The sequence below is a fragment of the Heliangelus exortis genome, chromosome 17 (assembly GCF_036169615.1).
Source record: "Heliangelus exortis chromosome 17, bHelExo1.hap1, whole genome shotgun sequence".
Classification (NCBI taxonomy): domain Eukaryota; kingdom Metazoa; phylum Chordata; class Aves; order Apodiformes; family Trochilidae; genus Heliangelus; species Heliangelus exortis.
In genome coordinates this window covers 8,867,521-8,884,623 of record NC_092438.1, presented here as the reverse complement: position 1 = coordinate 8,884,623, position 17,103 = coordinate 8,867,521, and the positions used below count along the sequence as shown (strand labels likewise).

Below are 17,103 nucleotides of genomic sequence, written 5' to 3'. Positions count from 1 at the left end.
TCTTCCTGCCTGATTTCAGACCAAATGTAATAGGACCTGGAAATAGAAGCCTCTACACAGGACTTGACAAGGGTTTGGAGTTGTGCTCTTGCTTAGATCAGCACAGGAAAAACCCTTAGAGAGGAACTGGTCGCATCAAGAATATGTTACCAATCTCAGAAAAAGAAAGACCTTTTATTCCTGTGGAGAGTTGCTGTTTCTCTCTCTCTGAGAGCAACAGCTTGTGGTGAGAAAGGTCAAAAGCAGGGCAGTAATATAACCAAAACTGTGGGAGCAAAGCTGCCCCAACCAGAGCAGATCCAGCTTAGTTTTCCTCCCAACGCCACCGATGAGGGGACGATTCCCCTTTGGACAGTTTTCTGGAGCTCAGTTTCCTCCTCAAGGAGGAAAATTTGTCTCCGAGAACTTTCCGTAGCCCAGTGTTGTCCCTCGCAAAGGGTAGGTCCTTCTTCATAGCAGGGAGTTGTCCTGTAAACATTTCCCACTTAGCCAGAGCATCCACCGTCTTGTCCACTTGAGCCAGTTCCTCCTCGGAGACGTTCCTCTCCAGGGCAGCAATGCACATCTCCAGCCACAGTTCATAATCTTTAATGATATCTGTGGATTTGGTGGGCTTGGTGAGCTGGGGCTGGCTGGATGCCTCTGCCAGGGAACAGGAATGCTCATCCTGCTCCAGCTCCTGGCCGATGGAGAGGGCCTGGCTGCAAGTGTCTGGTGTCAGGGGCTCAGATAAGGAGGTCACAGCTTCAGAGTCGTTCTCACAGCACATCCCAGAGTCTGAGCTGAATGGGAGGATGTCTTCTGAGGATGACAGCTCTGCTGACTCTTGCCTTGGCCATGTGGACAACACAGTCTGTGTCCAAGCGTAGAGTTTCTGTGGTGAGAGGGGGAAAGATTTCATTTTAGAGAACAGGTATGCAATGTCAGGTAAAACTGTTCATCTTGGTGGCTGAGCTACAGATGCTGTGGTCCTCTCTGACAGAGATGGGTTCAGACAACTCATGGTTATCCTGTTAAGCAGAGACTTTATCTTGTCCCATTTTCTTGGAGTCAGTGCCTGTAGCAAAGCTGCCTCCAGTCAGATATGGAATCTATCTGCCTTATTATTGAGAATGGTAGGAGAAAACAGCACAAAATCTTGCCTGGCTGTGTAGATATGATCACCATGAGACCCAAACCAGTGCCTCCCTAGAGCAGACTATGTCATTATAAAAGCTCATGAGATAGTGGTAAAGAGTCTTTTTTCATCATGCTGTTAACTCCTGTGGTAAGATGGATTTTATTCCTAATAATAGCTCTTCTTCTCTCAAACTGAAATGCACAAGTGGGAAAGCTGGGCTCCAGGAAACAATGGGAAGATGATGCCTGGAGCATTTTCCTTTTCAAATATTAAGTGCTACCGTGGGGCACACAACAGGTTGCTTTTGGCACATTTATTCCTTTATGCTCTGGGGAATAAATTGCAGTACTCCAGTCATCACTGGATACAAGGTGATCTTGTCTGCCTTGTTGGGCTTTGTGTATTTTTCTGCTTTTTTCACACCTCTTGCCTCATCTTTATATTCTGCAGCTCCCAGTGGACACCTTCACAAACCCCTATGACTGCTTTGGGAAACGCAAGGGTGGCAGAGTATTCATTCACTCGAGATGCTGGTTGCTGTGCTGGGTCCATGCATGCTCATCCCAGGGTGAGCTGTGGTGTGGGAGAAGCAGGCAGGAGATTTCTAGCCTTACAGAACTCCCTTCTCCTGCTGCTCCCTCTCCCTTCCCTCCTCTGTTGCTCTCTCTACAGGCAAGTGACAGAAAGGATAAAGAGTTCAAATTGAGTGGGAGAAATCAGCCCTGCTTTTCATTTCGGTCTGTGCATGAAGCCTCAGGGAAGAATTTCATACAAGAATAAAATGGACCCTTTCAGCTAAGTTAATCCACCCTGCCCCCTCCCTCTGAAACAAAAAAAATGTAAAGGGACAAATTTTCTCCTGCCTCATCCCACCTCCAAAAGCTCTTCCCTCTATCTGGGTTTGGAAAACAAATAAAGCACCAGAGGCTGCAACAGGAGCCAGAGTAGGCAAGGGGACAGCAAAACTATCTGAAGCTGCAGCCATCCCATGGTTTTATAATGGCTCTTAAAATTCCCAAGAGTAGCAAATCTGGGAAGGAATCACAACTGCTACTTAGCCCAGTTCCCAATAAAAGAAAAAGCTGCAGAGGTGAGGATGATCAAAGAGTAAGTATGTATTACTTAAGGCAAAAGGGAGGGGATGGTTGACTCAAGATCACTATTGAAACCCAAAAATCTTTCCTGTCTCTCACCACTTTGGTGGTTTATTGGTTTTAACTCAGGAGGGGTTTGTAGTGCTACAGCCTCTTTCTGCTTTCTCCTGTTTAACTACCCAGGGATAACATCTCTGTGAGTTTATCAGACCTGTAGGCAAGAGCATTTGTAATGGATGCCCACCCCAAGTAAATCACTAAGAATGAAACCTTTCTGACACCTCCAAGGGCTCCAGGTTTGTCACTGGAAGCTTTTCAAGCCCCTCTCCCATGGCAGTGCTGTCCCCTCCAGCAGCATTGCCATTGACACTGAGGTGAGGATGTGGCTCACCCAACCTCTAAGAGCAGTTTTCTTCTGCATGGTGGCCACTGCAAACTCATCTGGGCTCCATGTGCAGAAGCAGCCTGGGGGGTGCTGCAGAAGCAGGAGGAGGAAACATTGGTTGTGGTGGGGAAACACCATGTGAATTAATTCACTTTCAGTGATGACTCAGGCTGGAGTAGGCAGCTGTGATGAGGAAAGGGGATATGTTTCTGAGTGCAGCTCAGATCAATAAATGGAGGGGCTCTTCCTCCCTCACAAGGACTGGTTTCCTGTCCCACATGCTCATCTGCCTCTAACCATGTCTTGGTTGCAGGCTCCAGCAGCTTTACCTGCCCCTGGCCAGGAGCTGCTTTCTGTCTGGTATTTCCTGTATTTATGAGGAGTGTCTGGGGCTGCTGCCTGGCAGGTGGGGATCTGGGCTGCAATTCCAAAGGGAAATGTGACTTCAGACTTGCACTTGGCCAGTCACAGTCTCTCAGAACATGCTTAGCAAGTAACTTCGAGATCTGATATCATCTCTAAATGCTTTGTGCTCTTCTTCTGTCAGGTTCCCTAACTACTTAATTCATCTCTGGCATTTATATTTCCTCTCAGTGCTATAGCAAAGCCTCTTACAGAGATTATCACAACTGTCTTACACCAGCTTGTACTATATCTAGCTGAGCTTTCCCTTGCCAAGGAAGCAGATGTGACGTTTGGCAAGTGTGTCTTCTCTTCAGGTTTGTGTTTTGTCACCAGGGGATGCTGACCCAGTTCCAGTATTTACTACAGGTGTAGATGCAAAACTGTTTCCAGAAAAGCTTAAGGCAGCTGGTGGTTCTCTTCTAGAAGCAAGAGCTGGATGCTGACAGGTCAGATGTTTAAATAAACCAGAGTTGATTCCTCTGGTATTCTGGGCAATTTTGGCACCTCTCAGACAGAAGCAGGGACCAAACAGCCATGGAGCCAGAGCTGGGTCTGGCACCAGCAGATGTGCAGACAAACAGCAAAACCACACGGGAGTGTTTTTTCCCCACGTGCTTCTGCTCAGCTGATTCAAAGCTGAATGAAACCAGTGGCATCCTCATTCTCATTCTGCACGTATCTTATTACAAATATAACCCATAGATGCTATAGTAGGCAGCCCTGGAATATCCTGTCTCTGAATTTGTTGTGTGCTGGAATAGAATTATGACCAAGGAAAAGATAAGAGTACTGAGTGGTTATGGTGAAATTATTTATATTCCAGCAGCCATTCAGATACTGAATTCAGTTTTGTAGACAAAGGAATTAGAAAGCCCTTTCTAGAGCTAAGGGCATCATAGCAAACTTTCTGATGCTGTCCAAATGTGCCATTAGCAACTTTTTGGGCTGGAGAAAAGAGGCAAAAAATGAGTCTGGGACACTTCACTTATTAGGCATTAACAATTTGAGATCCTTTCACATATCTATTAACAGGGACTACAAAAAAAAACACACTAAATATTTTCTGCCTTATTTCCAGCAGTCCCAGAGAAGCAGAAAACCGTGGTGGCAAGTAAGAAAGGGCACAGATGAGGGAATTGCTGCTCTCCTACTGCTGCTTCTGGCTTGAAATCTCCTGCCTCCCTTTTGGCAGCAGCCAGATGTGGCCGGGTTGTTGCACTGTCCCTTGTGGTGAGCAGCCAAAAGCCAAGAGGGGTTGTGTGAAGCAGCAGCATCAGTCCCAGCCCATGCATCCAACCTCCTCTCCTTTAGGTGTCACCTTTCTCTCTTAGCACCTTGCACCCAGAGCAGCACCTGCGTTCAAAACGCTGCTCCAGCCCATTTAATGCCGTGTTTTGGGGTGCCCTGCTCCCTGCTGGGTCCCCTTTCTCCCGGGGGGGTTCCTGGGGATGTCTCTCACCCGGTAACGCTCGACAAGCTTGAAGCCCACGACGTGCTGCAGCTTGCGGAGGCAGATGGGGCAGAGCTCCAGGGGCCTCAGCAGAGCTTCCTCCAAGCTCAGGGCACCCTGCATGATGCACTGCAGCCAGCGACAAGTCCCCAGCCCCATCAGGTGGCAGATCTCGTGACAGGTCACCTTTCAGGAAAGAAAAAAAAAAACAAAAACCACAGCAGTGCATGGTCATTCCTGCTTTCCCTGCCCTCTCCTCTTCCTCCATTGCTGTTCTGTTTTCCCCACTGCCTGACAGTCCAATCGACTTGCTGCCCAGCCCTGGGGGTCCTTCAGCCCAGGCTTTGCTGAGGTGAAAGGAGGAATGTGACTCCCTTCTTCCCAGGTACCCCAACATCTATGTTTGTATGCTGGAGGGGGAAGGGTGAGTGTGCTTTTTGGAAGATGCTGTGGGTGGCACGTTCAGAGCTGCAGGGCAGCAGTGCTGTCACTCTCTTCCCCCCAGGGTAATGTTGTGGGGTTTGTTTGTGTTTTTTCTTTTTTAAGGGAAAATCCAATACCACAGGGGTCTGAAAAGAGCAGCAGAGTCCATGTGAGAAATCTGAAATTGGCAATAAAGGATCAGGGTCTTTCCAAAGCAGAAACTCCGAACGTTTGTGCCAAAATGAAAGCTAAGCTGGAGTCAGCTGGCCAAGCCTCGAGTGCCTTGGGAACTGGCAACCATGGAAAGGCTGAGGATGGAGGATTCCTATCCCTCTCTCATTGCTACCCAACATTACTGCAGGTAGGAGACCTCAGATTAGAAAATTCTGAGCAAGCACCAGAGGAGGCTCCATGTGGGTCAGCTCTGGGAGGAGTGCTAGAAGTAGAGGTGTCAAGTGGGGAGATACTGGGTGAGGGAGGACAGCATTCCTGAATTGGATGTGCTGGAGATGGAAGGAATTTAAGGGTATCTGCATATAAATATATATGCAAACTTGTCTGTGGTATTTTTCTCATCCATTCATGTAAGCAGGTCTGCTAAGTGTCTCTCCCTTTGTGGATACCAGAATCTGAGGCAGACATAGTCACCCCTTCCCACCCATCCATTAGCTAACACGCAGGTCCACAAGATTCTCTGAACCCTTCCTTCATCAGCTGACAGATCATATTGCCCATGAATTGCTTGACAAGAAAACTATTGAGCTGCCCCACATGTGAACCTGGGAGCTGGGCAGGGTTTTTATCTCAGGGCTGCTGTGTGACATCAGGGAAATCCTGCAGCCTCTCCATACAGCTGATGCTATCATTTGCTCTGGTCTTCAGGACTGTGTAAGTGCATGGCTGTGATAGCCCGTGTTTTCTGGGACCTGTTCCACTGACAGATGGATTATGCCCATCCCTGAAATATTTACCCCTCTATGCAATTAGTACAGGGTGCAGGAGATTGCTGCTCCTACCTTGCAGCACTGAACCATCTCTTGGGCACTGAACAGCAGTGCTTGGGCTCTGCTTTCTTTGCTGTCTTCATGTGACTGTTCCTTCTGTGTGAGGGGATTCAAGCTGCTACAGCCAGCCTGGGGGAAATCCCCAGAAAATCTGGCAAAGCTGCAGACTCCCACTTCTGGGGAGAGAAGAGAGAAGAGCATATAAGTTAGGCAGCACCTCCCTCAGGGCTGCCCTCCATCTTAGGCAGCATTAAAAGAAAGATGGTGTGGCCTGGTCCAGTTGAGCACACAGGGTTTGGTGTTTTACACACTTCACAAAAGCAGCTCAGTTATCTCTGTCTGGATCAGAAGCCCTGAATTCCCTGAGTTTATATTACAAAAACCTAGTCCCTCTTATCAGGGAGTGAATAAAATGTTAAAGATAAGATCTGGTTATTCCAGCATCCCAGGGAAGCCTTTTTGGTACAGTGCTGCCTCATTCACACACTGTGCTGGCGTCAGGGAACATCAGTCCCACCTTGTCCTGGCAGGAATTTGCTGAACGTGAAGCTCCAGGTCTCACATGGATAAAGGTCCAGCAGAGTGAGTCCAAGGACACAGAGGGCATCCATGGGCTTATTGTTCTTCAGGAAATTCAGGATCCCATCTGGACAAATACAAGAGATGTTCATTAAAGGTATGCAGGAACCAAAATGTTGCTGCTGAGGGGGAGGAGGGTGTAATCCAAGCCACAGATAGGCAGAGCTGCTGGATCCAGCATCTTGGATGGAGAGTCCCAGCTGTGTAACCCCTCTCTGAGTATGAGCAGTCCTGACTTTTGAAGTGGTGCTGAGCACAGAGCTAAAGCAGAACTAAGGGCAGAGATATAGGTGAGTACTAAGCCATGGAAATCAGCATCTGGAATCAGCATAATTTCCCTACAGGTATTTCAGATCTGAGCTGGAGCAGCCACCTGACTGGGTCTGTGCTGAGCACGTGCTGCCCATGGTACCTGCACAGTTTGTTCCAGAGGGATGTTTGTGCAGAGTGACAAACACATTTCCCTGGGGAGCTGTGAGACACTTGAACCCTAATTTCCTGGCATGAAAGGCCAGCAAGCTCCCCACCTGTGCCACCCAGGCCACCAATTTACTTTGGCTCTGGACAAGAGATGGGAAAACCCAAACTACACCGAAGTTCCTTCCCGTGGAGCTGGGCCGATCGATTTGCAGAGCTGGATGTAAAGAGAACAGCAGTGAAAAGCACAAAGAGCAGAGGAAAATATGATGAAAGTCACTTTGTTTTTTATTCCTGTTTCATTTCGAAGTTCTGGATTTTCCATGGGAACAGGATTTCTCCCTTTTCACTCCCTTCCTCATCCCCTCCCTATTCAGGCAATGAAGGGCTATTTTGGGCATTTCCTAAGGGAGGGCTTGTGCCCTGGTGCCAAGCTGATGATGTCCACAGGGGCTCCTTGCTCCCCAAGTCCTTACCTGCATGAAGCTGCACCCTGTCTGAGTCCTGGCTGTGGCGGTAGCAGCAGTGAATGGAAGAGATGGGGATGGAGGGAAGGCACTTCACACGGAGACCCAGGAAGAAAGACTCAACACAGCTCTGGAGGGAATCCAGCAACGAGAGCCCAGCAGGTCCTTCAGTTAAGTCTGAGAAGAGAAGCTCTGGTATAAGGTTCTTAAAGCCAGGGTGAAGGATAACTAATGAGGGGGGGGTTTTAGGGCTGGCCACAGTGACAGGGGAAGAGGAAAGCTGGCTCATTATGAAGTTAAATGCTTATTCCAGGGTGTGGTGGGCATCTCTAGATGGTTATATAGGTAGGGAGGAGGAGTGGGCTCTTTCTGGGAGGTGGTTCAAGGCATTAAAACCCTCTCTCATTAACAGAGTAGATGTGTGTCTCCTCTAAGTTGTGCAAAAAGATTAACATGGGAATGGGTGGATGCTCTCGGTGACCCATCAGGGAGAGAGCTCCAGAAATGCTGTTTTATCCAGCACTGTTTAACATACAGACACACATGTATGCATACATTTATTCACAGCAAGTCTCACCCAGGGGCACGTGTGCCATTTACAGGGGAGATCTGGTGGTTGTCCTCCTGGCTTGTGAGTCTGGGCTGGGGTCATGTCAGAGCCTTTGGTGTCACACCTTTGCTACAACAATTGCACTGAGCATGTTACTCCTCAGAGGAGGATGTTAATAGCTTACAGCACCACCCACCTCCCCCCCCGTATCCTTCCAGAGAGGTCAGGGAAGATGTCCCCATTACCTATAGGCTGCAGGTAGATGTGCTTTCGATAGAAGTTCTGCTTCCTCCTCAGCATGGCATGATAGAATGTCTCAAAGTCCTCAGGAGCATCAGGGTGGCTGAGGAGCCAGTCGAATGCTGTGCGGATGAGCAGCGTGCAGAAGAGGGTTCTCTCTGGGTTGTAGGCTTCAGAGAGGAACAGCTTTTCTGCTCTGGAGAAAGCCTTGGCATAGAGCTCCTGCAGGGCTGGGTCAGTGGAGATCAGTGCATCCTTCAGAGCCCGAGGCCCGAAGCTGAATTCCTGAGGGTGTTTGCACTGCAGCATCGTGGACAGAGCCACTGGCTGTGGGTGGCACTTCCTGCAGAAAGGGATAAAGTCATCAGTGTGTGGCCTCGGGAGGGACCTGGAAACCTTCTCACACTTTGCTCTCCAAGTAGTTTGTCTCCAGATCCCATCTGTGAGGTATGACTGGGAGCTTAGAAATGCTCTGCTGGGTGGTGGCCAGGAGCCCTAAGTGTTTATGGGAGAGTTGTTATAGGGTGCTCTACATCTGCATTTATGTCACTTGTTGAGGGACAAGGTGCCAGTAGATGGTGCTCAAGAATGTACAGCTCCATTATTGCTACCAAGTGGCTGGATTAGGTTAGTTTCATTTTTCTTTTTCTTTTTCTTTTTTTTTTTTGCCTTTTTAAAATTTTTTTTTAATTTGGTGCTGTATCCTGAAGTCCCAATAGCATGGAAAATACCTGTGAGTTGTGCAGCTGGCTGTGCCAGCCTTTGGGTGGTATTGAAAGGTGGTGACCCCTTTTGTATGGGCTAAAACACACTCCTGGGGGCTCTCAAACACATAGGTCTGTGGCAAGAAAGAAGAGGTGGATCTTGGTCTTTATCTATGAGGATCCTATACTTCTGATCTACCTGACTCCAACAAAAGCAGCTGTTCACTGCTGAGGAGTTGTTCCAGCAGCTTTAAATCCTCACTTTTAGGCACTGACCCAGGGCATCTGCCAGCTCACAGTGCTCTCATCAGCCTGCAAGGTGCAGGAAAGGTTTGCCCTTGGCATCTGAGATTTGTGTCTGCTGCTGCCTTTCCAACAAGATCCATAGAGGCCCACAGCCATCATGTCACTTCATGAATAACTTGATGTCACACTGCGTTAGCATCAAGAATGCTGGTGATGGTGTAAAGTGGTAAATAAAGAGCAAATGAAAGCCTGCAGCAGCAAGAAATTAATTCAGAGCATCCCAGAAAAATCCCTTCCAGGATCCTTGCTAATGTCACTGGTTCCCAAAGCTGCAGAAGTCAGGCACCTGTTTCCTATGGGAGTTTATGCACCTACAGAGATTCCACTGAACATCTTGAGGAAAAGGAAGAAAAGGAAGAAATAAAGTACAAGCCCTGTTGCTTACTGACATCTGGATTTCTCCAAATACATTCATTTTATGTAAAAAAATGGTACCAAGCACTTTGGAGTGGTGCTCTGAGCACCACTGCCTACCACAGGTAAGTGCTCCACCTGGATACACCAGAATGGAAAGTACACAGGTGTATATGCACAAAAGATATGGGTTTCTAGGAAGCATTATCTCCTAGTAAGCAAGATAATACTAAGATAAAATAAATGAGACAGGCTTTCTGAGTGGATAAGCACCTGTCTCAGCTGCTGAGCACCACCATTGTAACAGCATCATCCAATCACATTAAAAAAAAGAGGTGAAATACTTGTGGGAAGAACTGGTTGTCTCTTATTTAAGACAGTGGCAGTCTACCTCTGCCCCATCAGTGACATTCAGTGGCCTTTGGGGCCACAGCAATATATCAAGAACATTCACTATTTAAAAACCAGTGCCAGCATGAGCCAAAGTTTTCCCCCAGTTACATGGAGAATGTTCTGGTAGTTTGCACAATAAGTGAAAGGTGGCAGCCCATTAAAAGGGACACTGGGTTTCTTTATCTAACCCTTGGGAAGATATGGGTATTTATAAGCAACCCTCAAAAAAAAAGGCTTATTTTGTATGGTATTTTGGCACTAAGGGTTTATACCCTAGGAGAGGGAACAGGTAAGCAGTTTTATTTTTGCAAGCTTTGTATTTTGCTAGCCTGAAAGGCTGAGAGCAGACAGCATGGTGGGATCTGAGGGATACAAGGTCCATAGTCCAATGGAACCTGAGAAATAAAATTTGTGATACTTTCTTAGCCACCTCTCCTTAATGTAAAAACAAAAAAATAAATATTCAGATTGCTTCTGCTGGTTTTCACAGGTAGCATCAAGAGCTCTGGTGAGGTGGTTCTGTGTTTTATCACTCAAATCTGACTTGCTTCCAGATTTGGGGGAAAAAGTGAGAGTCTGACCCCATCAGGTGATCAGGAGTTTTGCCTTGGGTTAGGGTGAAGATTTGCTTTTCCATAGGGCCAATATTTCACTTGTTCTGCACAATCTTTAACTACAAGCATCTTTTTTCCAATCAGATGCAGAACTTACACTGGGAAAATTAGGAATATTAAAACTATTGAGGGTGTGATCTTGTGAGCCTGTTGCTCCCAGGGAAATCAAGGAGATTTTTGCATTTGGTCCAGGTTGAGAAGGAGCTTGTCAAAAGGGTTTCTGAGAGTGAGAGCCACTTTCCTTGGCACTTCCTGGTGATAAATGGAGTGTGGGTCTGGGGGAGGAGGAGATGGTTGGAAAATGAATGGAATTTTTCTCTTCTCAATGGGAAGCAGCAAAGAGGGGATGTATGCAGCAGCAGATACAATGAGCACACAGTCTTTTAGCATGTGTTCCCCCCGGGCTCTCTCAGGGAATATAGTTTGTACCCAAAGCTATGGGATATCCATTGTTTCCCAAGGCTTCCCTAAAAGGGGACATTCACAGAGCTCCAGACATTCCCAGCTCTGAGCATGGGTGTTTCGTGATGTCCACCATGCCCAAGGATTCCATGATTGTGCTTTAATGGTTTGAAAGCTCAAGCACAGGAATTCGCTTGCAATGCATGGTCTGGAGCAATGTGTGCCTCCTCCTGCTTTTGTTTTGCTTCCACCAGAACACCAGCAGCCCAGTGAACTTCCCAAACCCAATACAATCACTTCTCTTTAATAAGCTTGTCTTAAATACTTCACTGGAAAAAAACTAATGCTTCAGAAAAATTTTATGGACCGCTTTAGCAGTTTAAAAAGAAAGAAACTGTTTTACAACATTAACTCCTGTAGATGATATTTGTGCTTGAACTAATATAGGGATATAGTGTTTCATTAACTGAAGTAGTGCAAAAGGGCTTTGCAATTTTTAGCTTTTGTGTCAAGGGTGCCTTGTCTAATTCCCTCATGCAGTGTTCAGCAGGGAATGGCAATTATCTTGGATTATTTTTTTTTTACCCTCAGATTTTAAAATGCCAAGGTGGTGATGAAGAAGTGGAAGCGCTGATGTCCTTCAGGTATATAAAGAGACATCACGTCTTTAAAGAAAAAAAGCAGCTAATTTGACCCCTTATTTAATGACAAACCAAGTTTTGGTGCATGTTGTAAGGAAGGAGCTCCGAGGACAACATGGGCCATACATCTGGATTTTGGTAAGAGACAGAGGTCTAAGACTGGGCATATTACACAAATGTTTTTACTATGGAATTTGATGGATTTTTTTTTTTCATGGTGGGTGTTTTCCTAAAAAATTTCCCCAAAATCCAGCATCAGCACATGACAGCTGAGCAGTTGGTATTATTCTTCCTTTCATACAGTAACCTGTAAATGTGCTTTACATGCAATTCAGGTTACTCATAAATTATTCTTGTTGCAAATCAGGCACCTATAAATTATTCTCTGTAATTGAAAATTATCTATGAATTATTCTTTCTGTAATTCACAGATATGTCATTTATTCTCCATTATATTGACATTGCTTTCTTGGATAGATGTGCCTGGGGCTGACAGTAACACTGTAAATCTCAGAAGCCAAGGCAATATCATACACTGTGAGTTCATTCAGGATATTCTGACAAGACAGAAATGGTCTCATGGCCAGAAAAAATGTGTTTTACAGGTCCAGGACACGCAGTACATAATGGCTTTCTGTTGTGTTTTACATAATTTGGCCCTGAAATTGTATAGCTTTAGAAAAAAAAAAAAAAAAAAAAAAAAAAGCTGGTCATTCTGAAGTTGTTTATTTTTTTAAGTCAATTTGTAAGTAATTTTTTATCTCTGACTCTCTTAAACACTTCAGGCTGCAGATGCACAGAAGGAAATTCCTTCTTTTTCCTTCCCCTCTCAGCTCTTGAAGTATTTAGAGGCCCTTTGGATGTCAGAGGGACATTAGCAGAGTCTCTTAAAACTGATTAATTGCCTGAGTTAGGTGCTGTACTGTAAACAAGCAGTGATAGAGCAGAAAATTCATAGCCAGTCAACAGGAATGTAAAAGCCCAGAGCAAACATAACAGGCATTAACTAAATTATCAACACACACCCTGGTTGCTTAATAGCACTTTCCCTGAGATTTGCAGTTGGTGTCTGCTACTGCTACTCCAGCATCACTCTCTCCTTCCCTGTATCACAGAGATGACAGCCTGAAAGCACTTTCCTTGATTTATTTGTTGACTTATATAGAAAGATTTCATTGAAGAGACACTGATGTGTGAGAGCATTTAACTCTGGTCCAAATAAAACCCTCAGTATTCCAGCTCCTTCCTCAAGGGCTTGAACACACTTCCTTGCACAGAGCCAGGCTTTTGCCTGCTGAATGCTCTCAGCTTCTGTGGTCAGAGCAAATCCCTTTGGCTGAGTTCAGACCTGAAACGGGCAACTCCCAGGGGCTGCAGGGGAATTTCAAGATGCTGAGGGCTTCTCAGAATCAAGCTCCTCTGCTCTTGGATAAAATACACTCTAGACCTGATCATCCCCATATTTGTATCTACAAGGAGCTGTAGCATCTTCCATTCACTTTGCCCTAAATAGCCACAAACACTGAGTTACATCTCTATGTGTTCCAGATCAAGTTAGATAAAACCTTCTGGCCTCACATACTGCCAGGTCCCAATAATATTTATATATTTTATAGCATTTAGAATATTTTTTATATGTTATATATTCCATGTTTCTAGAATATACTTGTGATTTGGGAACAGATGCTTTGTGTGGTCTCTCTCAAAATGATTCATTCCTGGAGCTGTGGAAACCATCAGGGATTCGCAGATGCTTCCACAGGGAGGAGAATCTACCTGTCAGGTTGGAATTGCAATTAATATGTTCTTGCCCCAAGGTTTAGCCCTGGAAGGTTGTCCTCACATGACTCTTCCTCATTAATTTATTTGGACTGTTGGACAAGTCAGATGGAAAAGTCATATGCAGAAAGTTTGCATGATTAAAGACTAGATTTGTGAGGACATCTCTAGGACAGAGACAGATGCTTCAATCTGTCCTTATTTAAGTATTTTTATTTAAGTATTCTTAAGTATTTAACAACACCTGCACATCTACTTTCCCCTTGGTTTTGTTTTATGTTAAAGCCTGCTCTCTTCAATACACTATCCTTATTTGAATATGTATTAAGGACATACATTATGCTTAGTTTCAGACTTCTGTCCTGAGGATTTTTATTTATTCTGTGCTCATTCATAATTCTACTTGTTTTCTAGTGCCTTCTCTTTGGGACTCTCTAAGTGCCACACAAACAGCCACGAACTCCTCTTTGATACCCTCCAGAAAGTGAGCTGGCAGTATATGCCTTTCCCCCTCCTTCCCTTCACCACCCAATGATCAATCAGTTTCAGCCTTTCCTCTGTTCATTTTATTCTGGTTGAACTCTCTGCTGTGCTTCTCCCATGCATATTTGATGAAGGGCTGGCTGCATGCTTCTTCCCTTGCTCTTCCAGGAAAAAAAAATCCACAACTGACTGGCTGGTCCTCTTTTTGCCAACCAAAGACCCCAAAGCCCGGAGCAACACCTGTCAGCACTGTACCACAAATGAATGCTGCAGAGACACCCGAGCTCTCATCACTCACAGCTTCCAGGCACTTTGCTCTCCATCATACTCGTCTAGACAGACTAAATGGTTTCTGTGAGACAACCCCGGTGTTAGCCAGGAAAGAGGCTGCGTTTTCCATACAGATGAATGCCCAAACAGGTATGGCTATGGTTAAATATTCCCCTGAGCACAGGCATTATAGAAGTGGTTCATCATGCAGGATAAATGCACTGTAATGCTGTGCCTCCTCCCAAGAAATCAAGTGCTTTCTAAGTGGTGCTGGCGGGTAGGGGATGTTTACGGGCATTTTACATCCAAGGAGAAGGAGAGGGCTCCAAGGAATTACAACTGAGGAGCCACACAGTAGCACGGCTTGCTGGGGGGAAATGATAGACCCCAAATCCAAGATCACTTAGTGGCCAGATGCCGTGCCACAAGCCAGCTCTGCCAGCCCGGAGGTTTGCTGGGTAAGAGGCATGTTCCGGAAACGCTGCAGAATCAGGTCCTGCTCCTGGGACACCTGAGCCCCCCGGCCCTGCTGCTTCGGGAAAGGGACAGTTGTTGTTGACCCCCGAGGTGTGGGGATCTCACGGGTGGGTGTGTAGGGAAGGACCAAATCCTCTAGCACCCTGGAAAGAAGCACCCAGCTCAGCCCCCGGCACCCCAAACCCCCAGGACGATGCACCAAGGACGGCCCCGGGCACTCCCGGAGAGTGCTCGTGGCAGGACTCCCACCGCCCCTGCGCGACGATGCCCCAAGCTCGGTCCCTCTCTCCCCGGCGCGGGGATGCCCGCAGGATACCCTCCCGTCCCCGGGAGAGGTTGTCCGGAGCACGGCCACCGGCACCCGGGGAGCGATGCCCGTCACCCGGGGAGATGCCCCGAGCCTGCGCTCCCCCCGCCCCACTCACTCCAGGGACGTCCGGACCCCCCTTCCCTCCGCGCCGGGCTATGCCCACCCCAACCCCGATGAGGGTGATCCCGCAGCCCCCCCCCCGGTACCCCCCGAAGCTTCCCGGAGCGGGGGCAGCACTCACCGCCCGCTGGACTGGGGCTGCGGAGGCCGGGGAGGAGCGGCAGGGCCGGGGGAGCCGGCTCGGGGCTGGCGAGGCGGAGCGGAGCCCGACAGCGGCGACGGCGGCGGCAGGAGGAGCAGGAGGAGGAGGAGAAGGAGGAGGAAGAAAAAAAAAAAAAAAAAAAAAAAGGGGGAGCAAAAGGAAGGGGGGGGCTCTGCCCCTCCGCCGTCAGCCCGCGGGATTCGCCGAACCGGCGCCGAGAGCCGCCTCCTGTCGGGGCGTGGGGCAACCACCCGGGGGAGCCCTCGGGCGGAGCTGCCCAGGGGGCACAGCGAGGGGACAATGCCAAGGGAGGGGGGCATGGGGGTAGCTCTGGGGGCAGGGGACAGGAATGGGGGCAGCTCTAGGGTCTGGGGGTAGCTCTGGGACAGTTTTGCATGAGAGGGGCTCTTGGGCTGCCTGGGGGATGATGGCACCTTGCTTGTTCGAGCCCTACCCCCACCCCACCCCTAATCTGGGGAAGGGCCAAAGGGTCCTGGGGTGTGCAGCTAGCACAAAAGAGAAGGTGTCCACGGGTGCTCCCAGGCTGTCACAGCTGCAAATCCCTCCCGGCTTGCTGGAGCCTGGGAGAGAGGAGTGAGAGGGAAGTCAGAACTCATTTTGGGAAGCCTGTAGACGAAAGATCCCGGGGCTGTGCAACACGACAGCACCCTAAGGACTGGGAACCCTTTAATCTCTGCTCTTAATGAGGCAGGCAGGAGAGGAGCAGTGGGTGTCTGGAGAACAGAGCCCTGGTTATGTGGTTATGCTGGCGACTGATGGGATCTCTTCCGTGGGAGCAGTGTTTGCATTTGCCTTGATGCTTCATTCAGTACATCTCTCTCACATGACCTGGATGCATTTCTGTGTCCCACAATGTCCTTTAATTTGGGAATATTATCTGTTCTTGTGAAGGTTAATTACACCAGGGGAGTGGATTTCCATTCCCATTTCTTCATGGCTTAATGTATTCTGGCTTTCATGTTTTGTTGATCCCTGTGGTGCTTTGATCCCTCATTTCTGCCATCTCTAGATGGAAAGAGCAAGGAATACCCTGGCTGGGACCCACGTGTGTCCCTAAGTGACATAAACAGAAATTAGGGAAAAAATCTGGTTTACAGGAGTTGTAGCAGACCTGGCAATACAAATACTGCCCAGCACAACCAAGGGCCTTGCAAGGGCCATCAGAAATGCCCTGCCAGAGGCAATGTGGCCACAGAAGTGGACAAATGTCTACGTGTCATGCTACAGGATTGGGAAGAATCAAGACCACCACTGTGTGCTGCAGCCTGCTGCTCCCAGGACCTGTGCTGCTCTTAAGGCACCGACAGCATCACTGATGAAAAATTGCCCTAATTTTCTGCTATCATAATCAGGCCAAGAGATGAAGCAGCAGCTTCTTGTGCAGTGGCAGCTGCTCATGAAGCCTCTTTGTGGAAAACCTTCCTGAGATTCAGTGTGTGGGGAGGGCAGGAGGGAGTTCTGAAGCCTTGCAGTAGCATCATCTTCAGCTTCAGCTGCTACCCCAAGTACAGGAGATGCCCTCTGTGCTGTTTTAATTGCTTGCTGCCTGTAATTAGAGTTTATTTGTATTAATTAACTTAAATTATCTGTTTGTGCATTTCTCGTAGTACACCAGCAACATATTAATAACAATACAAGCTTCAGAGAGCCAGCTCCTGCCCTGAGGAAGCTGTGAGCCAAAACCAGACAAAAATATTGCCCTGATACTGTGCTCCAAAAATGCAATTATTATTTTTCTAAGAAATCTATTGCATTTGAAGTTAATAATACTTGTCTTAGTTGCCAAACCACTGATTGACAAGCACAGGTAAACAGGGCTGGAGGTATTATTGAGTGATTATAATGATGAATTTGTCCCAGGTAGATATGGGAGGAGGTGGAGGGTCCTTGTCCAGTGAGGGAGATGGACACCAGGGACAGAGCAGGTGATGAGGGAACAGCCAGATGTTTACT

General features: G+C 47.5%; 1 protein-coding gene across 1 annotated transcript; it reads right to left on the bottom strand.

Annotated features, from left to right (window-relative positions):
• Window positions 1-155: 155 nt before the first annotated feature.
• AMZ1 (archaelysin family metallopeptidase 1) lies at window positions 156-15,249 on the bottom strand. The gene is made up of 7 exons (XM_071760561.1): window positions 15,109-15,249; window positions 8,140-8,477; window positions 7,354-7,521; window positions 6,399-6,527; window positions 5,894-6,057; window positions 4,464-4,640; window positions 156-874 (listed from the first exon to the last, which is right to left on the bottom strand). Exons 2-7 carry the CDS (start codon window positions 8,441-8,443, stop codon window positions 305-307), a joined length of 1,512 nt encoding a protein of 503 aa, XP_071616662.1. The 5' UTR covers window positions 8,444-8,477; window positions 15,109-15,249; the 3' UTR covers window positions 156-304.
• Window positions 15,250-17,103: the final 1,854 nt, after the last annotated feature.